Here is a 27,662-nt window from a genome sequence, read left to right on the forward strand (position 1 = left end):
GAGGCTGTTTTTGGGAGAAAGGTTCTTCAGGCAGTGGTTCCTTCCGTATAGAGATCCTGCCTGTCCCTCCCGTCATCCGTGTACTTAGCTTTGGTATTGGTATTCCATAAGTAATGATGACCCGTGGACTGACTACACTTAACAGGAGAAAACATAATTTATGCTTACCTGATAAATTCCTTTCTCCTGTAGTGTAGTCAGTCCACGGCCCGCCCTGTTTTTTATGGCAGGTCTAAATTTTTAAATTATACTCCAGTCACCACTGCACCCTATAGTTTCTCCTTTCTCGTTTGGTTCTCGGTCGAATGACTGGGTGTGACGTAGAGGGGAGGAGCTATATAGCAGCTCTGCTTGGGTGATCCTCTTGCACTTCCTGTTGGGGAGGAGTTAATATCCCATAAGTAATGATGACCCGTGGACTGACTACACTACAGGAGAAAGGAATTTATCAGGTAAGCATAAATTATGTTTTTCTGTCACTTAGCCTGAATTTTCTATTTCAGCACCTTATTCATTTCCGCTTTGCTTTAAAATAAAACGATGCAACATTTTAAACTGTCCGGTTTGAAAAAACGATTCTTTCTGGTACTCGGTGTACCAGGAAGCTATTTCTTTCTAATGACACGATGAGTCCACGGATTATCTAATTACTATTGGGAATATCACTCCTGCCCAGCAGGAGGTGGCAAAGAGCACCACAGCAAAGCTGTTAAATATCACCTCCCTTCCCTCCAACCCCAGTCATTCTCTTTGCCTACCTTAGAGCAAGGAAGTGGTAAAGTTAGGTGTTAGTAAAAGATTCTTCAAGCAAAATTTTATTGTGCAAGATTGTGCTGCTTTGTTCTGGGGTGTAGCCATAGTCCATATCAGTCTCTTCAATAGAGCAGTGGTGGATTTATAGCAATGGAAACTTGTGGGACATAATTCTCACTGCGCCTCCCATGTAATTCATGCTACCCTAACTCTGAAAGCCTGAGTAAGATTACTGAGTCTTTATCTCTTTTTCTCTTGTTAGGTGTATCCAGTCCACGGATCATCCATTACTTGTGGGATATTCTCCTTCCCAACAGGAAGTTGCAAGAGGATCACCCACAGCAGAGCTGCTATATAGCTCCTCCCCTAACTGCCATATCCAGTCATTCTCTTGCAAGCTCTCAACATAGCTGGAGGTAGTAAGAGGAAAGTGGTAAAATATAGTTAGTTTTTTCTTCAATCAAAAGTTTATTGTTTTTAAATGGTACCGGAGTGTACTATTTTTTATCTCAGGCAGCATTTAGAAGAAGAATCTGCCTGCGTTTTTCTATGATCTTAGCAGAAGTAACTAAGATCCACTGCTATTCTCACATATGTCTGAGGAGTGAGGTAACTTCAGAGGGAGAATGGCGTGCAGGGTATCCTGCAATAAGGTATGTGCAGTTAAGTTTTTCTAGGGATGGAATTTGCTAGAAAATGCTGCTGATACCGGATTAATGTAAGTTAAAGCCTAAATACAGTGATTTAATAGCGACTAGTATCAGGCTTGCTATCAGAGGTATATACTCTGATTAATGTGCAATATAAAACGTTTGCTGGCATGTTTAATCGTTTTTATATATGCTTTGGTGATAAAACTTATTGGGGCCTAGTTTTTTCCACATGGCTGGCTTTATTTTTGCCTGGAAACAGTTTCCTGAGGCTTTCCACTGTTATAGTATAAAAGTTACAGTTGGTGCAGTTAAAATTACAAACTGTGACATTCAGCTTCCCTCAGCAGTCCCTTGCATGCTATAGGACATCTCTGAAGGGCTCAAAAGGCTTCAAAAGTAGGAGCTGTGGCAGTTGTTATGACTGTTTAAAAAACATATTTTTCGTTTTGTTTATCTGTTTTCTCCAACATAGGTGTGTCCGGTCCACGGCGTCATCCTTACTTGTGGGATATTCTCCTCCCCAACAGGAAATGGCAAAGAGCCCAGCAAAGCTGGTCACATGATCCCTCCTAGGCTCCGCCTACCCCAGTCATTCTCTTTGCCGTTGTACAGGCAACATCTCCACGGAGATGGCTTAGAGTTTTTTAGTGTTTAACTTAGTTCTTTCAGTTCTTCAGGGGGTTCCGTTTGAACCCTTACATTCCGTTGATATTAAGTTATTATCTTGGAAAGTTTTGTTTTTAGTTGCAATTTCTTCTGCTAGAAGAGTTTCAGAATTATCTGCTCTGCAGTGTTCTCCTCCTTATCTGGTGTTCCATGCAGATAAGGTGGTTTTACGTACTAAACCTGGTTTTCTTCCAAAAGTTGTTTCTAACAAAAACATTAACCAGGAGATTATCGTACCTTCTCTGTGTCCGAAACCAGTTTCAAAGAAGGAACGTTTGTTGCACAATTTGGATGTTGTTCGCGCTCTAAAATTCTATTTAGATGCTACAAAGGATTTTAGACAAACATCTTCCTTGTTTGTTGTTTATTCCGGTAAAAGGAGAGGTCAAAAAGCAACTTCTACCTCTCTCTCTTTTTGGATTAAAAGCATCATCAGATTGGCTTACGAGACTGCCGGACGGCAGCCTCCCGAAAGAATCACGGCTCATTCCACTAGGGCTGTGGCTTCCACATGGGCCTTCAAGAACGAGGCTTCTGTTGATCAGATATGTAGGGCAGCGACTTGGTCTTCACTGCACACTTTTACCAAATTTTACAAGTTTGATACTTTTGCTTCTTCTGAGGCTATTTTTGGGAGAAAGGTTTTGCAAGCCGTGGTGCCTTCCATTTAGGTGACCTGATTTGCTCCCTCCCTTCATCCGTGTCCTAAAGCTTTGGTATTGGTTCCCACAAGTAAGGATGACGCCGTGGACCGGACACACCTATGTTGGAGAAAACAGAATTTATGTTTACCTGATAAATTACTTTCTCCAACGGTGTGTCCGGTCCACGGCCCGCCCTGGTTTTTTTAATCAGGTCTGATAATTTATTTTCTTTAACTACAGTCACCACGGTACCATATGGTTTCTCCTATGCAAATATTCCTCCTTAACGTCGGTCGAATGACTGGGGTAGGCGGAGCCTAGGAGGGATCATGTGACCAGCTTTGCTGGGCTCTTTGCCATTTCCTGTTGGGGAGGAGAATATCCCACAAGTAAGGATGACGCCGTGGACCGGACACACCGTTGGAGAAAGTAATTTATCAGGTAAACATAAATTCTGTTTTTTTGTATTAAGGGGTTAATCATCCATTTGCAAGTGGGTGCAATGCTCTGCTAACTTGTTACATACACTGTAAAAATTTTGTTAGTTTAACTGCCTTTTTTCACTGTTATTTCAAATTTTGGCAAAATTTGTTTCACTTAAAGGCACAGTAACGTTTTTTTATATTGCTTGTTAACTTGATTTAAAGTGTTTTCCAAGCTTGCTAGTCTCATTGCTAGTCTGTATAAACATGTCTGACATAGAGGAAACTCCTTGTTCATTATGTTTAAAAGCCATGGTAGAACCACATAGGAGAATGTGTACTAAATGTATTGATTTCACTTTAAACAATAAAGATCAGATGTTATCTTTAAAAGAATTATCACCAGAGTATTCTGACGAGGGGGAAGTTATGCCGACTAACTCTCCCCACGTGTCGTACCCTTTGACTCCCGCTCAAGGGACTCACGCTAAAATGGCGCCAAGTACATCAAAGACGCCCATAGCGATTACTTTGCAGGACATGGCGGCAATCATGGATAATACCCTGTCAGCGGTATTAGCCAGACTGCCTGAATTCAGAGGAAAGCGCGATAGCTCTGGGGTTAGACGTAATACAGAGCGCGCAGATGTTTTAAGGCCCATGTCTGATACTGCGTCACAATATGCAGAAGCTGAGGAAGAGCTTCAGTCTGTGGGTGACGTCTCTGACTCAGGGAAACCTGATTCAGATATGTCTACTTTTAAATTTAAGCTTGAGAACCTCTGGGTGTTGCTTGGAGAGGTTTTAGCTGCTCTGAATGACTGTGACACAATTGCAGTGCCAGAGAAATTGTGTAGACTGGATAAATACTAGTGCCGGTGTGTACTGACGTTTTTCCAATACCTAAAAGGTTTACAGAAATTATTACTAAGGAGTGGGACAGACCCGGTGTGCCGTTCCCCCCCCCCCCCCCCCCCCTCCTATTTTTAGAAAAATGTTTCCAATAGACGCCACCACACAGGACTTATGGCAGACAGTCCCTAAGGTGGAGGGAGCAGTTTCTACTTTAGCAAAGCGTACCACTATCCCTGTCGAGGACAGTTGTGCTTTTTCAGATCCAATGGATAAAAAATTAGAAGGTTACCTTAAGAAAATGTTTATTCAACAAGGTTTTATCCTGCAGCCCCTTGCATGCATTGCTCCTGTCACTGCTGCTGCGGCGTTCTGGTTTGAGTCTCTGGAAGAGGCCTTTCAGACAGCTACTCCATTGACTGAAATACTTTACAAGCTTAGAACACTTAAGCTAGCTAATTCTTTTGTTTCTGATGCCATTGTTCATTTGACTAAACTAATGGCTAAGAATTCTGGTTTCGCCATCCAGGCGCGTAGGGCGCTATGGCTTAAATCTTGGTCAGCTGACGTGACTTCAAAGTCTAAATTACTTAACATTCCCTTCAAGGGGCAGACCCTATTCGGGCCTGGTTTGAAGGAAATTATTGCTGACATTACTGGAGGTAAGGGTCATACCTTTCCTCAGGACAGGGCCAAACAGTCTAATTTTTGTGCCTTTCGAAACTTCAAGGCAGGTGCAGCATCAACTTCCTCTGCTACAAAACAAGAGGGAACTTTTGCGCAATCCAAGCCGGCCTGGAAATCTAACCAGGCCTGGAGCAAAGGCAAGCAGGCCAGAAAGCCTGCTGCTGCCTCTAAGACAGCATGAAGGAACGGCCCCCTATCCGGCAATGGATCTAGTAGGGGGCAGACTTTCTCTCTTCGCCCAGGCATGGGCAAGAGATGTTCAGGATCACTGGGCGTTGGAGATCATATCTCAGGGATATCTTCTGGACTTCAAAGCTTCCCCCCACAAGGGAGATTTCACCTTTCGAGATTATCTGTAAACCAGATAAAGAAAGAGGCATTCTTACGCTGTGTGCAAGACCTCCTAATAATGGGAGTGATCCATCCAGTTCCACAGATGGAACAAGGACAGGGATTTTATTCAAATCTGTTTGTGGTTCCCAAAAAAGAGGGAACCTTCAGACCAATTTTGGATCTAAAGATCTTAAACAAATTCCTCAGAGTTCCATCGTTCAAAATGGAAACTATTCGGACAATCCTACCTATGATACAGGAGGGTCAGTACATGACCACAGTGGATTTGAAGGATGCTTACCTTCACATACCGATTCACAAAGATCATCATCGGTTCCTAAGGTTTGCCTTTCTAGACAGGCATTACCAGTTTGTGGCTCTTCCCTTCGGGTTAGCTACAGCCCCAAGAATTTTTACAAAGGTTCTGGAGTCTCTTCTGGCGGTCCTAAGATCACGTGGCATAGCAGTGGCCCCTTATCTAGACGACATCCTGATACAGGCGTCAAACTTCCAAATTGCCAAATCTCATACGGACATAGTGTTGGCATTTCTGAGGTCGCATGGGTGGAAAGAGTTCTCTATCACCCCTCACAAGTGTTTCCTTCCTAGGAACTCTGATAGATTCTGTAGAAATGAAAATTTACCTGACGGAGTCCAGGTTATCAAAGCTTCTAAATTCCTGCCGTGTTCTTCACTACATTCCGCGCCCTTCGATGGCTCAGTGCATGGAAGTGATCGGCTTAATGGTAGCAGCGATGGACATAGTGCCATTTGCGCGCCTACATCTCAGACAGCTGCAATTATGCATGCTCAGTCAGTGGAATGGGGATTACACAGATTTGTCCCCTCTGCTAAATCTGGATCAAGAGACCAGAGATTCTCTTCTCTGGTGGCTATCTCGGGTCCATCTGTCCAAAGGTATGACCTTTCGCAGGCCAGATTGGACAATTGTAACAACAGATGCCAGCCTTCTAGGTTGGGGTGCTGTCTGGAATTCCCTGAAGGCTCAGGGATCGTGGACTAAGGAGGAGAAACTCCTCCCAATAAATATTCTGGAGTTAAGAGCAATATTCAATGCTCTTCTAGCTTGGCCTCAGTTAGCAACCCTGAGGTTCATCAGATTTCAGTCGGACAACATCACGACTGTGGCTTACATCAACCATCAAGGGGGGACCAGGAGCTCCCTAGCGATGTTAGAAGTCTCCAAGATAATTCGCTGGGCAGATACTCACTCTTGCCATCTATCAGCGATCCATATCCCAGGTCTAGAGAACTGGGAGGCGGATTTTCTAAGTCGTCAGACTTTTCATCCGGGGGAGTGGGAACTCCATCCGGAGGTGTTTGCTCAATTTGTTCATCGTTGGGGCACACCAGAATTGGATCTCATGGCGTCTCGCCAGAACACCAAGCTTCCTTGTTACGTATCCAGGTCCAGGGACCCAGAAGCGATGCTGATAGATGCTCTAGCAGCACTGTGGTTCTTCAACCTGGCTTTTGTGTTTCCACCGTTTCCTCTGCTCCCTCGACTGATTGCCAAAATCAAACAGGAGAGAGCATAGGTGATCTTGATCGCGCCTGCGTGGCCACGCAGGACCTGGTATGCAGACCTGGTGGACATGTCATCCTTTCCACCTTGGCCTCTGCCTCTGAGACAAGACCTTCTACTACAAGGTCCTTTCAATCATCCAAATCTAATTTCTCTGAGACTGACTGCCTGGAGATTGAACACTTGATTTTATCAAGGCGTGGCTTCTCCGAGTCAGTCATTGATACCTTAATACAGGCTCTAAAGCCTGTAACCAGGAAAATCTACCATAAGATATGGCGCAAATATCTTCATTGGTGTGAATCCAAGAATTACTCATGGAGTAAGGTTAGGATTCCTAGGATATTGTCCTTTCTCCAAGAGGGTTTGGATAAAGGATTATCAGCTAGTTCTTTAAAGGGACAGATTTCTGCTCTGTCTATCCTTTTGCACAAGCGTCTGGCAGAGGTTCCAAACGTCCAGGCATTTTGTCAGGCTTTGGTTAGAATTAAGCCTGTGTTTAAACCTGTTGCTCCTCCATGGAGCTTAAACTTGGTTCTTAAGGTTCTTCAAGGAGTTCCGTTTGAACCCCTTCATTCCATTGATATCAAACTTTTATCTTGGAAAGTTCTGTTTTTGATGGCTATTTCCTCGGCTCGTAGAGTCTGAGTTATCAGCTTTACAAAGTGATTCTCCTTATCTGATTTTCCATACAGATAAAGTAGTTCTGCGTACAAAACCTGGGTTTTTACCTAAGGTAGTTTCCAACAGGAATATCAATCAAGAGATTGTTGTTCCATCATTGTGTCCTAATCCTTCTTCAAAGAAGGAACGTCTTTTACATAATTTGGACGTAGTCCGTGCTTTAAAGTTTTACTTACAAGCGACTAAAGATTTTCGTCAAACATCTTCCCTGTTTGTTGTTTACTCTGGACAGAGGAGAGGTCAAAAGGCTTCGGCAACCTCTCTTTCTTTTTGGCTTCGGAGCGTAATACGCTTAGCCTATGAGACTGCTGGACAGCAGCCCCCTGAAAGGATTACAGCTCATTCTACTAGAGCTGTGGCTTCCACCTGGGAATTTAAAAATGAGGCTTCTGTTGAACAGATTTGCAAAGCGGCGACTTGGTCTTCGCTTCATACCTTTTCAAAATTTTACAAATTTGATACTTTTGCTTCTTCGGAGGCTATTTTTGGGAGAAAGGTTCTACAGGCAGTGGTCCCTTCCGTTTAAGTACCTGCCTTGTCCCTCCCTTCATCCGTGTACTTTAGCTTTGGTATTGGTATCCCACAAGTAATGGATGATCCGTGGACTGGATACACCTAACAAGAGAAAACATAATTTATGCTTACCTGATAAATTTATTTCTCTTGTGGTGTATCCAGTCCACGGCCCGCCCTGTCCTTTTAAGGCAGGTCTAAATTTTAAACTACAGTCACCACTGCACCCTATGGTTTCTCCTTTCTCGGCTAGTTTCGGTCGAATGACTGGATATGGCAGTTTGGGGAGGAGCTATATAGCAGCTCTGCTGTGGGTGATCCTCTTGCAACTTCCTGTTGGGAAGGAGAATATCCCACAAGTACTGGATGATCCGTGGACTGGATACACCACAAGAGAAATAAATTTATCAGGTAAGCATAAATTATGTTTTTTCCACAGGTCAATGTGAGGGAGAGGACCTCTCAAACCTGGTGAGCTGCCTTGCTTCTTGCAGATTTATGAGGTAAGTGCTATTCTGGGGCTGAGAAAATAAAAGAACTCAGAACAAGTTTGGGCACTTTATTCACATGGGACACACAAATTCTCCTATTGAGGGAGGGGACTTATGTAGACAGCGTTTTATGCCGGCACTGGGGCTGAGGAGGTATATTAGGCTCAGTTTTTTTCTGTGGTTTCACTGCTCCCGGCAGCTTAACTTTAGAATAAGATGCCAACCGGGAGATTCCTTTTTTGAGATGCCCATGATGGGCGGAGCTATGTGGGTTGCACACCACTTTTTCCTCACTTCCTGTGACCGGACGGAATGAGAGAGTCATCTCAGTCAGGATTACGCACGTTTGACTAAAGGCATGCGTTTCTAGGATCGGACAGCGGTTTATTGTTAACTACAGCCGAGTTCCGGATCTTTTGCTGGGAGGATTTGTAGCCGGTGTCAGCAGGGCAGGTAGGCACCTCAGCAAAGTTAAGCTGAGGTGTAGAGGTGATCTACAGTACTTGTGTAGCTATTTAGTCTTTCTTACATAGAAAAATAAAAAAGTTATGTTTTAAAATTTAGAGACGTAAAGTAACGTTTTTCTGTTTTAATTTTTTTTAAAAAAATGTAAGCTTTTTATTTGATAATTTGATCCATTGTGAGTCAGAATGGACCAAGAGGCCCTGCAAAATGTCACTTGTTTATGTTTTGATGCCAATCCCTTTCAGTTCCTCATGTATTGAGAGAACTTTAAATTTTAGGGACAGACTTTTTCTGAGCCAACATTTTCTAAGGCAGATGCTGTTCAGGAGTCTGACAATGTTCAATATATGCCGCAGCTTTCTCCTCAAGTGTCCCAACTTTTACCGCCCACACATGCAGTGCCCTGCGCTTCCTCTCTAACTCCTCCTGGAGTTACGTTGCAAGACATCGCTTCCCTCATGTCCTCTGCAGTTTCTGATGTGTTGTCTGCCTTTCCCATGCTGCAGGGAAAGCGCAAGAGGAAAAATAATCATTCAGTTAGCGAGGTTAATGACGCAGTTGTTGCTATTTCGAATGCCCCTTCCCAGAAGCCTGAGGGGAAGGATACTTCGATAGCATCTGAGGGTGAAATCTCAGATTCTGACAGTGTAATTCCTCCTGCTGATACTGAAGTTGTATCTTTTTAGGTTTAAGCTAGAACACCTCTGTCTGTTACTCAAGGAGGTTTTAGCTACATTGGACAACAGCGACACCACCTAAGAAATCCAGTAAGCTAAACAAATATTTTAATGTATCTTCCTTGGTGGAGGTTTTTCCTGTACCAGATCGAGCTACTGAGATCATTGCTAAGGAATTGGAGAGACAGGGTATCCCTTTTTCTACATCCCCTTAATTTAAAATGTTTCCCATAGCGGAATTTATCAAGGTGGAAGGGGCAATTTCCACCCTGGCTAAGAGGACTACTATCCCCATAGAGGATAGTTGTGCCTTTAAGGATCCTATGGACAAAAAATTGGAGGGGTTACTCAAAAATATGTATGTACACCAGGGTTTACAATGGCAACCTGCAGTGTGCATTGCTACTGTCACTAGTGCTGCGGCATCCTGGTTTCATGCATTGTCTGATTCTATTAGGACAGACACTCCCCTTGAAGAGATCCAGAATAGGATAAAGGCCCTTAAGTTGGCCAATTCCTTTATTATGGATACTTCCCAACAGGTTGGTCTGCAGATGTGTCGTCTAAGTCTAAGCTTTTGGCTTACAAAGGAAAGACCTTGTTTGGACCAGGTTTGACAGAAATAATTTCTGACATTACGGGAGAAAAGGGCCATTTCCTCCCTCAGTATAAGAGAAACAAACAAAAGGGACGTCTAAGTAATTTTCGTTCCTCTCGTAATTTCTAGGGAAATCCTTCCACTTCCTCTTCCAAGCAGGAACAGTCCATTCCTTACTGGAGACCCAATCAGTCTTGGATCAAGGTAAAACAATCCAAAAAGCCTGCTATTGAATCAAAGACAGTATGAAGGGCCTGTCCCAGATCCGGGACCGGATCTTGTGGGGGGCAGACTTTCCTCCTTCACTCAGGCTTGGGTTTGAGATGTTCAGGATCCCTGGGCGGTGGACATCGTGTCCCAGGGATACAAACTAGAGTTCAAGAACTTTCCTCCCAGGGGCAGGTTTCTGCTTTCAAGATTATCTGTAGACCAGACAAAAAGAGAGGCGTTCTTACAATGTGTAAGGGACCTCTCCGACCTGGAGTGATGGTTCCTGTTCCGAGGCAGGAACTGGGTCTGGGGTTCTATTCCAATCTGTTTGTGGTTCCCAAAAAGGAGCAAACCTTCAGACCAATTTTAGATCAATTTTAGACCAATTTTAGGTCTAAACAAATTCCTCAGAGTACCGTCCTTCAAGATGGAAACTATTCGTTCCGTTCTTCCTTTGATCCAAGAGGGTAAATTTATGACAACCGTAGATTTAAAGGAGGCGTACCTGCATGTTCCCATCCACAGGGACCATCTCAAGTTTTTAAGGTTTGCATTTCTAGACAAACACTTCCAGTTCGTGGCTCTTCCAATCGGCCTTGCCATAGCTCCCAGAATTTTCTAAAAGGTTCTGGGATCCCTGTTGGCGGTGCTCCAAAGTTCCTTCGTTCCAAATACAAGAGTAATTTTCTTAATAACCATAATAGATTCCTTATCAATGAAGATTTTTCTGACAGAAGTCAGGAAATCAAAGATTTTCGATTCTTGCCTAGCGCTTCAGTCCTCTCCTCAGCCATCAGTGGCTCAGTGCATGGAGGTAATCGGTCTGCTGGTAGCAGCAATGGACATCATCCCGTTCGCCCGTTTCCACCTCAGACCTCTGCAATTAGACATGCTCAGTCAGTGGAACGGAGATTATGCGGATCTATCTCCGCGAATACAGCTGGAGCAGGAGACAAGGGATTCTCTTCTTTGGTGGTTGTCTCAGGATCATCTCTCCCAGGGAACCTGCTTTTGCAGACCCTCTTGGGTGATTGTGACAATCTGGGGCTTTCTAAGGGATCAGAGAACTTGGACTCAGTCAGAGTCTGTTCTGCCCATTAACATTCTGGCGTTGAGAGCAATCTTCAATGCTCTTCTGGCCTTGCCCCAGTTAGCCTCGGCCCGGTTCATCATGTTCCAGTCGGTCAACATAACTTCAGTGGCTTACATCAACCATCAGGGAGGAACGCAGAGTTCTTTGGCCATGACAGAGGTAGCCAAGATAATTCCGTGGGCGGTGACGCACAATTGCTGTCTGTCGGCGATCCACATTCCAGGAGTGGACAACTGGGAGGCGGACTTCCTGAGCAGAGAGATCTTTCACCCGGGGGAGTGGGAACTCCATCTGGAAGTGTTTTCCAGCCTGATTCTCAAATGGGGTCAGCCGGAATTGGATCTTATGGCATCTTGGCAGAATCCCAAGCTTCTGAGGTACGGATCGAGGTCAAGGTACCCTCAGGCTGTACTGATAGACGCCCTGGCGGTACCTTGGAATTTCAGTCTTGCATACCTATTTCCTCTGATCGCTCTGTTACCTCGGGTCATAGCTCGAATCAAGCAGGAGAGGGCGTCGGTGATCCTCATTGCACCGGCGTGGCCTTGCAGGATTTGGTATGCAGACCTGGTGGACATGTCATCTCTTCCACCTTGGAGACTTCTGTTGAGGAAGGACCTTCTACTTCAAGGGCCCTTTCTTCATCCAAATCTAGTTTCTCTGATCTGACTGCTTGGAGATTGAATGCTTAATTTTATCCAAGCATGGATATTCGGAATTGGTCATTGAGACCATGATTCAGGCTCGTAAACCTTTGACTAGAAAGATATACGACAAGATATGGCGTACATATCTATATTGGAGTAAATCCAAGTGCTACTCTTGGAGTAGAGTTAGGATTAGACATACATTTTGTTTTTTAGTGCCTCTCAGTGTCACAGCAGTAATTTAAGCATGGCAGTTGCGGTCACATGACCTGCTTTACTTCATAACGTTTCTGAGGAAAAAGTTGTTTTTCTCCATTTCTGGGTGATCCGGTCTTAATTGGTAGTGGTAAGGCACCTCGGTAATTGAGGTGTGGGGTTGCCGGAGGGGTATTTGTTTTTTCTTAACTTTTCTCACATACGTTTAGCTGGGTATCGATCCTAATTTGGGATAAAATTTAAAGTGTGTTTTTTCCTTAGCTTATTTTAATTGAATATTAAAATTAAAAAAAAAGAAACTTATCTGTACAAGTTTATTTACTTTTTCACATATGGAGCAAGAGCCTGCTCTCATGAATTCATGCTTATTATGTTTAGATGCACAGATTGCAGCTCCTATGCAATTTTGTTCTTCATGTGTCAAGAAAACCTTGCAAAATAAAGGTAACATATTTGAGCCTAATGTCTCTCAGGATGATGCTGTTAAAATAATACCTCAGCTTTCTCCTGCTATGTCCCAAGCCTTAATGGCGTTGCATGCAGTGCCCTGCGGTTCCTCTATAACTCCTAGTAGAGTTTATTTAAAAGCAGATATTGCTGTCCAGGTATTTTAAGCGGTATCTGCAGCATTAGCTGCCATTCCCAGATTACAGGGAAAACGCAAGAGGAAATCTAGAAATTCAGAAAGTAAGGTGCCTCAGTTCTGCTTCCCAAGTTGCCCTTTCTCATAAGTCTAATGAGGAAGATAAATCTGGACTTTCTGATGGTGAAATCTCAGATTCGGACAGTATAATTCCTTCTTCTGAGACTGAGGTGGTATCCTTCAGATTTAAGCTTGAACACCTTTGTGTATTGTTAAAGGAAGTTTTAGCTACTTTAGATACTCTGATACCCCATGTCGTTGTCACTCCTAAGAAATCTAGTAAACTTAATAGTTTCTTTGATGAACCTTCCACTTCGGTGGTTTTTCCTGTGCCAGACCATGCTAGGGAGAAACCAGGAGCGTCTTTTTCCCAGTCTCCGATTTTTAAGAAAATGTTTCCGGTCAATGACTCCATTAAAGACTCTTGGTATACTGTACCCAAAGTTGAAGGGGCCATTTCCACTCTGGCTAAGAGAACCACTATTCCTATTGAGGATAGCTTCTCGTTTAAGGTTCCGATGGACAAAAAGCTGGAGGCTTATTTGAAAAAAGATTTATGTTCATCAAGGTCTCCAATGGCAACCTGCCGTGTGTATTGCCACCGTGACTAGTGTGGCATCTTATTGATTCAACGCCTTGTCTGATTCTCTTCAAGTAGAGACTTCCTTGGATGATATTCAGGATAGGATTAAAGCTCTTAAATTGGCCAATTCCTTTATTGCAGATGCCATTTTACAGTTTGTTAGATTAGAAGCTAAAACTTCTAGTTTCGCTGTCCTAGCCCGCAGGGCGTTATGGTTAAAATCCTGGTCTGTGGACGTTTCCTCTAAAGTCAAGCTTCTGGCGACTCCTTACAAGGGCAAAATCATGTTTGGACCCGGTTTGGCAGAAATTATCTCTTAAGGGTGGAAAAGGGTCTTTTCTACCTCAAGATAAGAAGAATAGGCCTAAAGGACGTCAGTAATTTTCGTTCCTTTCGCAACTTCATAGGAAAGCCTTTCCCTTCTTCCAAGCAGGAACAATCCAAGTCTTCTTGGAAACCCAATCAGTCTTGGAACAAGTTAAAAACAATCGAAGAAACCTGCATTTAATTCCAAATCAGCATGAAGGGTTTGCCACCGATCCGGGATCGGATCAGGTGGGGGGCAGACTTTCTCAGTTCTCTCAAGCCTAGATATGAGATGTCCCAGATCCCTGGACTGTGGACATAGTATCCCAGGGTTACAAATTGGAACTCAAGATTCCTTATCTCAAGATTATCTGCAGACCAGATAAAGAAAGAGGCATTCTTGAAATTGATTCAACATCTTTCCTCCCTGGGAGTGATAGTTCCAGTTCCAGTGCAAGAACAGGGTCTCGGATTCTACTCCAACCTATTTGTGGTTCCCAAAAAAGAGGAAACTTTCCGTCCCATTCTAGACTTGAAGTGTCTAAACAAGTTTCTCAAATTTCCATCCTTCAAGATGTAGACTATACGCTTCATTGTTCCTTTAGTACAAGAGGGTCAGTTCATGACAACAATAGACCTGAAGTATGCGTATTTTCATGTTCCTCTTCTCAGGGACCATCACAGATTCCTTTCTGGACAAACATTTCTAGTTTGTGGCCCTACCTGGACGACATATTGGTTCAGGCACCATCTTTTCAACAAGCAAAATCTCACACAGAGATGTTCCCACGGATGGAATGTGAATCTGGAAAAAAGCTCCCTTTCCCCTGCTACAAGAGTAGTGTTCTTAGGGACCATAATAGATTCTCTATTGATGAAGATTTTTCTGACAGAGGTCAGGAAAAACTAAATAATTTCCTCTTGCCTCTCTCTTCAGGTTATTGCTCATCATTCAGTGGCTCAATGTATGGAGGTAATCAGTCTGATGGTGGCTTCCATGGACATCATTCCTTTTGCTCGATTCCATTTGAGAGCTCTCCAGTTGTGCATTCTCAGACAATGGAATGGCGACCATACAGATCTATCTCAGAGAATAGAGTTAGATTAGTCATCACATGCTTTCGGAGACCTTCCTGGGTGATCGTGACCACGAACGCCAGCCTGCTGGGCTGGGGAGCAGTCTGGAACTTGTTAAAAGCTCAGGGCCTTTGGACTCTGGAGGAGTCTGCTCTTCCCATTAGCATCTTGGAGTTGAGGACGATTTTATAATGCTCTATTGGCTTGGCCTCAGTTGTCTTCAGCCCAGTTTATCAGGTTCCAGACAGACAACATAACCTCTGTGGCTTACATCAATCACCAGGGAGGAACTCTGAGTTCTTTAGCCATGATGGAGGTTACTCGGATTCTTCAGTGGGCAGAGACCTGTAATTGCTGTCTATCTGCCATCCACATTCCAGGAGTAGACAACTGCGAAGCGGATTTTCTGAGCAGACAGACTTTTCATACCAGGGAGTGGGAACTCCATCCGGAGGTGTGTTCCAGCTTAGTCCTCAAATGGGGGGTGCCGGAGTTAGAACGCCAAGCTTCCAAGGTACGGTTCAAGGTCAAGAGATCCGCAGGCCGTTCTGATAGATGCTCTGGCAGTTCCTTGGGTTTTCAGGTTGGTATTCCTGTTTCCTCCGTTTGCTCTCCTTCCACGAGTCATTGCTGGTATCAAACAGGAGATGACGTCAGTGATTCTAATAGCCCCTGCGTGGCCTTGCAGGATCTGGATTGCAGACCTAGTGGAGATGTCATCTCTCCCACCTTGAAAACTACTTCTGGGGAAGGACCTCCTGATTCAGGGTCCCTTCCTTCATCCAAATCTCGTTTCTCTGAAGCGCACTGCTTAGAGATTGAACGCTTAATACTGTCTAAGTGTCGGTCATTGAGACATGATTCAGGCTCGCAAGCCTGTTACTAGAAAGATTTACCATAAGATATGGCGTAAATATCTTTATTGGTGTGAATCCAAGGGCTACTCTTGGAGTAGAATTAGAACTCCTAGAATGTTATCTTTTCTTCAGGAAGGCCTGGAGAAGGGATTGTCAGTCAGTACCCTGAAGGGTCAGATTTCTGCTTTATCAGTTTTACTACAAAAATGTTTGTCGGATGTGCCAGATGTGCAATCTTTTTGTCAGGCCTTGGTCAAAATCAGGCCTGTCTTTAAGTCTGTTGCTCCTCCTTGGAGCCTTAACCTTGTTCTTAAAGTTTTACAGCTGGCTCCGTTTGAGCCGTTGCATTCCATAGACATTGTTGTTATCTTGGAAGGTTTTGTTTCTTAAAAAATATACAAAGTTTTGGAAGTGGCGCCAATCAAGGCTCTCTGAATATTAAGAATAAAAAATGTAGTTCACTAAGATCTAGGTATATAAATAAAGCAAATTGCTACAGCTGTAAGTTGTATGAAATAAAATACAATTTATTAATACATTGGATAATCGCAATCAATGAAAAAATAAATAAAAATTAAGTCACTATTTATAACTTCAATCAGTCACTATCTGAGGACACCGGTGTCTATTCTAAAACTTCATTAATAAAATGCATTGAAAAGTACAATTGACCAAATCACTAAAAATGACCAAATCAATAAAACAATCCTTGGAGTTAGGTAGACAAAAGTTAAACTGCAGGCATCTAGTTTATAACGATCAAGCACGCAGAAAGTTTCTTTCAATCAAGACAGCATCAGGTTGCTATCAATCATGCAGGTAAAAAGTTCAGTGTTAGATGTAGGTTTCAAATTTAGCGGTTATTTAGACAGCTGTTCTTATTTCTCTTTCACTCTGCCTCTTCAGCACGCCCTCCTTACAATTCTCTCCTACCCGGAATTCCGGTGTGGGCTGTAGCAAGCTACGGCAGGCAGTTGTGTCTCTTAAAAATTAAGTTGTATTGCTGTTTGATTTTCTTTTAAGTGTGCACACTTACAGTTTTCCGGTCTTCACTCCTACCGTCTGCTCAGCGATGTTTTGCAATGTTTCCTCTTGTGCTGGCTTGACGGTCCTGGGAGCCTCACAATCTCTGTGTCTTCTCCAAATGAACTGGATACTGGTGTGGTTTCGTTTCTACGCACACTTAAAAGAAAATCAAACAGCAATACAACTTAATTTTTAAGAGACACAACTGCCTGCCGTAGCTTGCTACAGCCCACACCGGAATTCCGGGTAGGAGAGAATTGTAAGGAGGGCGTGCTGAAGAGGCAGAGTGAAAGAGAAATAAGAACAGCTGTCTAAATAACCGCTAAATTTGAAACCTACATCTAACACTGAACTTTTTACCTGCATGATTGATAGCAACCTGATGCTGTCTTGATTGAAAGAAACTTTCTGCGTGCTTGATCGTTATAAACTAGATGCCTGCAGTTTAACTTTTGTCTACCTAACTCCAAGGATTGTTTTATTGATTTGGTCGTTTTTAGTGATTTGGTCAATTGTACTTTTCAATGCATTTTATTAATGAAGTTTTAGAATAGACACCGGTGTCCTCAGATAGTGACTGATTGAAGTTATAAATAGTGACTTAATTTTTATTTATTTTTTCATTGATTGCGATTATCCAATGTATTAATAAATTGTATTTTATTTCATACAACTTACAGCTGTAGCAATTTGCTTTATTTATATACCTAGATCTTAGTGAACTACATTTTTTATTCTTAATATTCAGAGAGCCTTGATTGGCGCCACTTCCAAAACTTTGTATATTTTTTAGATACCCTAATCGATTGCTCAGGTGGTGAATGAAGCAATCAGGAGGTTGGCAAATCTGAGACACACTTATTTCCAGCTTGCACACTCTTTGCTTGTAAAGGTTTTGTTTCTTGTTGCTTCTGCTCGAAGAGTCTTTGAACTCTTAGCTCTTCAGTGGGATTCCCCTTATCTTATTTTTCATGCTGATAAGGCGGTTCTTCGTACTAAGTTAAGTTTCCTTCCTAAGGTTGTTTCTAATAGAAATATCATTTTGGAAATTGTTGTTCCCTCTCTGTGTCCTAATCCTCCTTCCAAAGAACGTTTGTTACACAATTTGGATGTTGCACGTGCTCTTAAAATTCTACTTACAGGCGGCTAAGGATGTTCGCCAGTCCTCTGCCCTCTGTCTGTTTCCCTGGGAAACGTAAATGTCAGAAAGCTACTGCTACTACTCTTTCTCTTTGGTTACAAAGTATAATTCGTTTGGCTTATGAGACTGCTTGACAGCAGCCTCCTGAGAGGATTACGGACGGCTCTTTCCACAAGAGCTGTTTCCTCTTCTTGGGCTTTCAAAGATGAAGCTTCTGTGGAATAAATTTGCCAAAGCTGCAACTTGGTCTTCTCTACATACTTTTTCCAAATTTGATACTTTTGCCTCGGCTGAGGCTTCTTTTGGGAGAAAGGTTCTTCAAGCGGTGGTGCCTTCTGTAGGACTGCCTGTCTTGTCCCTCCCTATTTATCCGTGTCCATTAGCTTGGGTATTGGTTCCCAACAGTAATTACTCAAGTCATATCTTAGGAAAAAAAACAAAACTTATGCTTACCTGATAAATTTATTTTTGGATATGGTGAGTCCATGGCCCCACCCTTTATTTTAAGACAGTTGTTCTTTTGACTATAAACTCAGGCACCTCCACACCTTGTGTTACTCCTTTTTCTCCATTTCCTTTCGGTCGAATGACTGGGGGTTGTGGATAAGGGAATGATACTTAGCAGTTTGGCTGTGGTGCTCTTTGCCTCCTACTGCAGGTCAGGAGTGATATTCCTAACCGTAATTACTCAAGCCGTGGGCTCACTATATCCGGAAATAAATAAATTTATCAGGTAAGCATAAATTTAAAAAAAATTTCTCAGCTCACTCATATCAAGGCTTACAGGCCATGGGCAGAAGGCAGCAGGGGGGGACAGTGAGAGTAACTGTGTGGGAGTTGTCAATCCCAGGATTTAACAAAAGGAAGAGAGACTCCTGTTAGGCCGCACACTGCCCCAAGTCTGTAAACTCAGGCATTGTGGATCATTTTTGCCCATGAGGCAGCATGTCAGGTGATGCCAGGTATGGACATCTGTAGTTACTAGTGATACTATAGCAGTGTCCACCACAAAAAGTTTTGCCAGCCATTTGGCAATGAAAAGTTGCTGGATGGGGGCTGTATAATACTTTGCAATATTTTAACATTTTTGGTTATTTTTAAATGTTACTTAAAGGGACAGTCTAGACCAACACTTTTATTGTTTAAAAGGTTAGATAATCCCTTTATTACCTACTCACCAGTTTTGCATACCTGACAGTTATATTAATAAACTTTTTACCTCTGTGATTACCTTGTATCTTAGCTTCTGCAATTTGCCCCCTTATCTCTCTTCTTTTGACAGACTTACGTTTTAGCCTATTAGTGCTGAGTCATAAATAACTCCACTGGAGTGAGCACAGTGTTACCTATATTACACACATGAACATCTGTGAAAAACTGTCAAAATGCACTGGGATAAGAGGCTGCCTTCAAGGGATTAGAAATTAGCATATGAGACCACATAGGTTTAGCTTTTAACTAAGAATACCAAGAGAACAAAGCAAATTTGATGATAAAAGTAAATTGGAAAATTGTTTAAAATTGCATGACCTATCTGAATCATGAAAGTTTCATTCTGACTTGACTGTCCCTTTAAACCATCAAAAGCACAAATTGTCCCTTTAAATTTTAGCTGGGTGGTCAGTAAAATCCTGGGTTGAACACTGTATAATGTGATACAACTTGAAGCAATGGGAACAGCACACGTTATAAGGACAAGTGCACGGTAGACCTCAGGACGCTGCCAAGCCCTGAGACATATATACAAAAAAGAAGCAGGGTCTCCAGCACTTAAAAAAGTTTATTTGCACAGTAAGCAACGTTTCGGGGTCACAGCCCCTTATTCATGCTTGGTGAATAAGCATGAATAATGGTCTGTGACCCCGAAACGTTGCTTACTGTGCAAATAAACTTTTTTAAGTGCTGGAGACCCTGCTTCTTTACTGTATAATGTGAAGCAGCCTGTAACATTCTTTCTGCTGTGTGCGCATATAATGAGCACAGTATAGCCTCAGGGTTACACTATGGCATTGTTTCTCAAGTGCCCCTAAAAGGCCAGATTTTCATATCATCTTTACTACAGCACAGATAAATAATCAGTAACCATGTTTATTAACCTGCTGATAGCCATCAGCTGATTATTTCATATAGCCTCTAGTTTAGATGAGATGAAAATGTTACCTGTTAGGGGTACTTGAAGACTGGAGTTGAGAAACACTGCATGGTACCTCTGCTTCTCTGTGGTATATTCCAAAAGTGCCCTTTTTTTCTGGTCACATCAAGTATATCTGTATGTAGTTACTAAAAACAAATGGTAATCCATTTATGTATTTTTATTTTGTGCCCAAGGTGTTAAATCATTGTTCTGTGCATAATATAGATAACCATCCAAAAAAAATATATTCAAAAATGTTGAGCCCTTTGTATGAATTTCCACTACATTAATACACTTTTCTCTTGTAAGATGTATCCAGTCCACGGATTCATCCATTACTTGTGGGATATCCCACAAGTAATCGATGAATCCGTGGACTGGATACACCACAAGAGAAATAAATTTATCAGGTAAGCATAAATTTCTCCAACATTGGTGTGTCCGGTCCACGGCGTCATCCTTACTTGTGGGAATATTCTCCTCCCCAACAGGAAATGGCAAAGAGCACAGCAAAAGCTGTCCATATAGCCCCTCCTCAGGCTCCGCCCCCCAGTCATTCTCTTTGCCGCTCTGAACAAGTAGCATCTCCACGGAGATGGTGAAGAGTATGTGGTGTTTAGTTGTAGTTTTTTATTCTGCTATCAAGAGTTTGTTATTTTAAAATAGTGCTGGTTGTACTATTTACTCTAAAACAGAAAGGGATGAAGAGTTCTGTTTAAAAGAGGAGTATGATTTTAGCAGCAGTAACTAAAATCAATTGCTGTTCCCACGCAGGACTGTTGAGCCCAGAGAACTTCAGTTGGGGGGAACAGTTAGCAGACTTTTCTGCTCAAGGTATGACTAGTCCATTTTCTAACAAGACTGTGTAATGCTAGAAGACTGTCATTTTCCCTCTTGGGGATCGGTAAGCCATTTTCTTAGACTGTTAACAGAATGAAGGCTTATTATGGGCTATACACTGGTTGACACACTTGTGGGCTAAATTGATCGCTTTATTTGAGTTTTTTATATACTCTGAGGTGATTTATAAAACTTTTTATTGTGGGGGAACGTTTTTAGGCGCCAGGCAGTTGTTTAGACACCTTTCCAGTCAGGGAGGGCCTTTCACTATAGTAGACAGAGCCTCATTTTCGCGCCATAACTGCGCAGTTTCTTTTGGATGCAGTGCATGCAGCTGCATGTGAGAGGGTCTGGTGTTCATTGAAAACGTTCCTGGAAGGCTTAATTTGGTATCGTATAACTCCTAAGGACAGGTGAAGTCGCAGCAAACGCTGTGGCTGGGACTGTAGTGGGGTTAATATTGTTATTTGATTAAACGGCTCCAGTTTCCTCATTTAAGGGGTTAAAAGCTTGAAAATTGGGGTGCAATACTTTTAAAGCATTAATACTCTGTGGTGAAAATTTGGTAAAGATTGGATATTTCCTTCATACTTTTTCACATATTCAGAAATAAAGTGTGCTCTGTTTAAAATTTAAAGAGACAGTAACGGTTTTGTTTTAAAATGTTTTTTTTTGCATTATTAGCCTGATTAAGCCTGTCTAACATGTCTGTACCTTCAGATAGAACATGTTCTGTATGTATGGAGGCCAAGGTGGTACCCCCTTCAAATGTATGTGATAATTGTGCCATGGCGTCCAGACAAAGTAAGGACAGTACTGTCACATTTGATAAGGTTGCCCAAGATGATTCCTCTAATGAAGGTAGTGGGGATAGTTCATCATCCTCTCCTTCTGTGTCTACACCAGTTATGCCCGCGCAGGAGGCCCCTAGTACATCTAGCGCGCCAATGCTTGTTACTATGCAACAATTAACGGCAGTAATGGATAATTCCATAGCTAATATTTTATCCAAAATGCCAGCATTTCAGAGAAAGCGTGATTGCTCAGTTTTAAATACAGTGGAGCAAGAAGGCGCTGACGATAGTCTATCTGTCATACCCTCACACCAGTCAGAACTGGCAGTGAGGGAGGGTTTGTCGGAAGGAGAACTTTCAGATTCAGGAAGAATTTCTCAACAGGCAGAACCTGATGTTGTGACGTTTAAATTTAAGTTAGAGCATCTCCGCGCATTACTTAAGGAGGTGCTATCTACTCTGGATGATTGTGACTCTTTGGTCATTCCAGAAAAATTGTGCAAGATGGACAAATTCTTAGAGGTCCCGGCGGTGCACCCTGATGCCTTTCCGATCCCTAAAAGGGTGGCAGACATAGTGAATAAGGAGTGGGAGAAACCAGGCATACCCTTTGTCCCTCCTCCTATATTTAATAAATTGTTCCCCATGGTCGACCCAAGGAAGGACACATGGCAAACAGTCCCTAAGGTTGAGGGGGCAGTTTCTACTCTAGCCAAACGCACGACTATTCCCATTGAGGACAATTGTGCTTTCAAAGATCCTATGGATAAAAAATTGGAGGGTTTGCTTAAAAAGATTTTTGTTCAGCAAGGTTACCTCCTCCAACCTATTTCGTGCATTATTCCTGTCACTACGGCGGCGTGTTTCTGGTTCGATGAACTAGAAAAGTCACTTAATATGGAGACTCCATATGAGGAAGTCATGGACAGAATTCACGCACTTAAGTTGGCTAATTCCTTTATTTTAGATGCCGCCTTGCAATTAGCGAGATTAGCGGCGAAAAATTCAGGGTTTGCAATTGTGGCGCGCAGAGAGCTGTGGCTAAAGTCTTGGTCGGCAGATGTATCTTCCAAGACAAAATTGCTTAATATCCCTTTCAAGGGTAAGACCCTTTTTGGGCCAGAATTGAAAGAAATTATTTCAGACATCACTGGGGGGAAGGGCCATGCCCTCCCACAGGATAGGCCTTTCAAGGCTAAGAATAAGTCCAATTTTCGTTCCTTTCGTAACTTCAGGAACGGACCGGCTTCTAACTCTGCAGCCTCTAGACAAGAGGGTAACGCTTCCCAGGCTAAACCAGCTTGGAAACCAATGCAAGGCTGGAACAAGGGTAAACAGGCCAAGAAGCCTGCTGCTGCTACCAAGACAGCATGAAGGGGTAGCCCCCGATCCGGGACCGGATCTAGTAGGGGGCAGACTCTCTCTTTGCTCAGGCTTGGGCAAGAGATGTTCCGGATCCCTGGGCACTAGAAATAGTCTCTCAGGGTTATCTTCTGGAATTCAAGGAACTGCCCCCAAGGGGAAGGTTCCACATGTCTCGTTTGTCTTCAGACCAAATAAAGAGACAGGCATTCTTACATTGCGTAGAAGACCTGTTAAAAATGGGAGTGATACACTCAGTTCCAACTGTGGAACAAGGTCAGGGGTTTTACTCAAACCTGTTTGTAGTTCCCAAAAAAGAGGGAACTTTCAGACCAATTCTGGATTTAAAAATTCTGAACAAATTTCTCAGAGTTCCATCGTTCAAAATGGAAACCATTCAAACAATTTTACCTACAATCCAGGAGGGTCAATATATGACTACCGTGGATTTAAAGGATGCGTACCTACATATTCCTATCCACAAAGATCATCATCAGTTCCTAAGGTTCGCCTTTCTGGTCAAACATTACCAGTTCGTGGCTCTTCAATTCGGTTTAGCCACTGCTCCCAGAATTTTCACAAAGGTGCTAGGGTCCCTTCTAGCGGTTCTAAGACCGAGGGGCATTGCAGTGGCATCTTACCTAGACGACATTCTAATTCAAGCGTCGTCTCTTTCCAAGGCAAAGGCTCATACAGACATTGTTCTAGCCTTTCTCAGATCTCACGGGTGGAAGGTGAACGTAGAAAAGAGTTCCCTGTCTCCGTCAACAAGAGTTCCCTTTTTGGGAACAATAATAGATTCTTTAGAAATGAAGATCTTCCTGACAGAGGTCAGAAAGTCAAAGCTTCTAAATGCTTGTCAAGTTCTTCACTCTATTCTGCAGCCTTCCATAGCTCAGTGCATGGAAGTAGTAGGATTAATGGTTGCAGCAATGGACATAGTTCCTTTTGCTCGAATTCATCTAAGACCATTACAACTGTGCATGCTCAATCAGTGGAATGGGGACTATGCAGACTTGTCTCCCCAGATTCAAGTAGACCAGGTAACCAGAGACTCACTCCGTTTGTGGTTGACTCAGGATCACCTGTCTCAGGGAATGAGTTCCCGCAGACCAGAGTGGGTCATTGTCACGACCGACGCCAGTCTATTAGGCTGGGGCGCGGTCTGGGACTCCCTGAAAGCTCAGGGTCTATGGTCTCGGGAAGAGTCCCTTCTCCCGATAAACATCCTGGAACTGAGAGAGATATTCAATGCGCTCCGGGCTTGGCCTCAACTAGCGAAGGCCGGATTCATAAGATTCCAGTCGGACAACATGACGACTGTTGCTTACATCAACCATCAGGGAGGAACAAGGAGTTCCTTGGCGATGAGAGAGGTATCCAAGATCATCAAATGGGCGGAGGATCACTCCTGCCACCTATCTGCAATTCATATCCCAGGAGTAGACAACTGGGAGGCGGATTACTTGAGTCGTCAGACTTTCCATCCGGGGGAGTGGGAACTCCACCCGGAGGTCTTTGCCCAGTTAACCCAATTATGGGGCATTCCAGACATGGGTCTGATGGCGTCCCGTCAGAACTTCAAGGTTCCTTGCTACGGGTCCAGATCCAGGGATCCCAAGGCGATTCTAGTGGATGCTTTAGTGGCGCCTTGGTCGTTCAACCTAGCTTATGTGTTCTCACCGTTTCCTCTCCTTCCCAGGCTCGTAGCCAGGATCAAACAGGAGAAGGCCTCCGTGATTCTGATAGCTCCTGCGTGGCCACGCAGGACTTGGTATGCAGACCTGGTGAATATGTCATCGGCTCCACCATGGAAGCTACCTTTGAGACAGGATCTTCTAATACAAGGTCCATTCGAATCCAAATCTAGTTTCTCTACAGTTGACTGCTTGGAAATTGAACGCTTGATTTTATCCAAGCGTGGATTTTCTAATTCAGTGATAGATACTCTGGTCCAAGCCAGAAAACCTGTGACTAGAAAGATTTACCATAAAATATGGAAAAAATATATCTGTTGGTGTGAATCCAAGGGATTCTCCTGGAGTAAAATTAAAATTCCTAAGATTCTCTCCTTTCTCCAAGAGGGTTTGGATAAAGGGTTGTCAGCAAGTTCTCTAAAGGGACAGATTTGTGCTTTATCTGTCTTGTTACACAAACGACTGGAAACTGTGCCAGATGTACAAGCTTTTGTACAGGCTTTAGTCAGAATCAAGCCTGTCTACAGACCCATGACTCCTCCTTGGAGTCTAAATTTAGTTCTTTCAGTTCTTCAAGGGGTTCCGTTTGAACCTTTACATTCCATAGATATCAAGTTACTATCTTGGAAAGTTTTGTTTTTGGTTGCTATTTCTTCTGCTTGAAGAGTTTCTGAATTATCTGCTTTGCAGTGTGATCCACCCTATCTGGTGTTCCATTCAGATAAGGTTGTTTTGTGTACTAAGCCTGGTTTTCTTACAAAAGTTGTTTCCAACAAGAATATTAACCAGGAAATAGTTGTGCCTTCTTTGTGTCCGAATCCAGTTTCAAAGAAGGAACGTTTGTTACACAATTTAGATGTAGTTCGTGCTTTAAAGTTCTATTTAGAAGCAACAAAGGATTTTAGACAAACCTCATCTTTGTTTGTCGTTTACTCTGGTAAGAGGAGAGGTCAAAAAGCTACTGCTACCTCTTTCTTTCTGGCTGAAAAGCATTATCCGATTGGCTTATGAGACTGCCGGACGGCAGCCTCCTGAACGAATCACAGCTCACTCTACTAGGGCTGTGGCTTCCACATGGGCCTTCAAGAACGAGGCTTCTGTTGATCAGATATGTAAGGCAGCGACTTGGTCTTCTCTGCACACTTTTGCCAAATTCTACAAATTTGATACTTATGCTTCTTCGGAGGCTATTTTTGGGAGAAAGGTTTTGCAAGCCGTGATGCCTTCTGTTTAGGTAACCTGATTTGCTCCCTCCCTTCACCCGTGTCCTAAAGCTTTGGTATTGGTTCCCACAAGTAAGGATGACGCCGTGGACCGGACACACCAATGTTGGAGAAAACAGAATTTATGCTTACCTGATAAATTACTTTCTCCAGCGGTGTGTCCGGTCCAAGGCCCGCCCTGGTTTTTTTAATCATGTTTGAAAAATGTCTTTCTCTATACACTACAGTCACCACGGCACCCTATAGTTTCTCCTTTTTTTCTCCTAACCGTCGGTCGAATGACTGGGGGGCGGAGCCTGAGGAGGGGCTATATGGACAGCTTTTGCTGTGCTCTTTGCCATTTCCTGTTGGGGAGGAGAATATTCCCACAAGTAAGGATGACGCCGTGGACCGGACACACCATTGGAGAAAGTAATTTATCAGGTAAGCATAAATTCTGTTTTTTTGGTTTTTTTTAAGTGTACAGCATTTTTGTGGTGATTGAAAATGATTATTGATGTACTTATTCAATATGTTGTAACTGTGTTCAAATACATAGTGACCTTTGTTTTACTTAAAGTGAAATTTTAGTAACCAATATTGCAATGTCTTTAAAGTGTGAGAATAAAATCTATTAAATGTATAATTGGCAGTGATGAATAGTTAACATTTTTGTCCACATACTAATGCTGTGCTTTTGTTTACTTAGTATTAGACTGCAAGCAAAAAAAGTCAAGGTCAAGATCTGGAAGTAAGAAGAAAGGACTACAGTTACCTCACAGTTCTGAAGAAGTTTACATCTTGAGATGCAGGTATATATATATATATATATATATATATACACACACACACATTTATTTTTATAACAATAATAGCATATAATCAGTGGAGGCTCCTCCATAGGGACATTTGGGCAAAAAATAAAATATAAAAATAATAAATAAAAGTGCAATGTGAGGTGGGACTGTAAGGTTACTAGTAGTTGTTGTTTTTTTTGTTTTTTTGTTTTTCAGGGCGTTAGTTTAAAATAATAAAAAAAGCTTATAGTTAAAAAAAAAAAAAAAAAAAAGAAAGAAAAAGGGTTGAAAATTACTGTTAAGATCTAAGGTTTTTGGAAATCTGCTCTGCCTGAGAGCACTGTACACATGCTCAGTCTGCTCCTGTAAGAAATTTCAGTCTCTATTAGATGTCCAAAAAGAAAAAGAGCTCCTAAAGTCCAATTGGCTGACAGCATAGGAGAGGTCAGGGTTACACATTCAGCATTGATGTTGTGTTAAAACTCACATGGGTCTGCCCTGCACAACCCTCCCTTGCCTTTTCCCCTCATGGTTAGCTTGTCAGCTCATTTGCTTTAAATTGCATTACTCATCCCTCTTCCTGGTACAAGTGATCAGAAAGAGATCTGGAACAGTGTCACAGAAGAACAAGGAGACAGCTGTACAGAGCAAATAAGCTCTAGCATACAGTCAAATATGTGAGTTCTCTTTATGAGGTAAAGGGCAGGGTAGTTTGTTGTTCCCAGAAGTGTAAAGCCACTGTTTAATGGTGTTTCACACATTGCAAGCACTATTTATTTGAATAATGGAAATAAACTAATTGCTTTAATTCATATGCTTTGCCCCTTTGTAGAATGTATTGCTACTGGCTCTCCCTAGCAGTATTTCAAGCTGCTTGCAGTGCAGATGTTCTACATGCATGCACATCACAGGCTGAATGTCCTGGCTTACTTATCTGGGTTTTGCAGAAAAAGTTCCTTAGCCTCTCCAGTTTGATCTTCAGTGATCTTTTATTCGCTCTCTGGGATCTAAACTTTCGTGTCAATGACAGGGATCTAACACTGAGTGTTGTTT

The 27,662-nt window shown here is 42.7% G+C and overlaps 1 protein-coding gene across 1 annotated transcript in view; it reads left to right on the top strand.

Moving 5' to 3' along the window:
* Positions 1–27,662, top strand: part of ZNF644 (zinc finger protein 644) — a 260,602-nt gene that overhangs the window by 226,564 nt on the left and 6,376 nt on the right. The window contains exon 3 of the mRNA XM_053693127.1: positions 26,498–26,624. Coding sequence (XP_053549102.1) covers positions 26,498–26,624 — 127 coding nt within the window. The remainder of the gene's footprint in view (positions 1–26,497; positions 26,625–27,662) is intronic.

Source organism: Bombina bombina, chromosome 10 (genome assembly GCF_027579735.1).
Source record: "Bombina bombina isolate aBomBom1 chromosome 10, aBomBom1.pri, whole genome shotgun sequence".
NCBI classification, from domain to species: domain Eukaryota; kingdom Metazoa; phylum Chordata; class Amphibia; order Anura; family Bombinatoridae; genus Bombina; species Bombina bombina.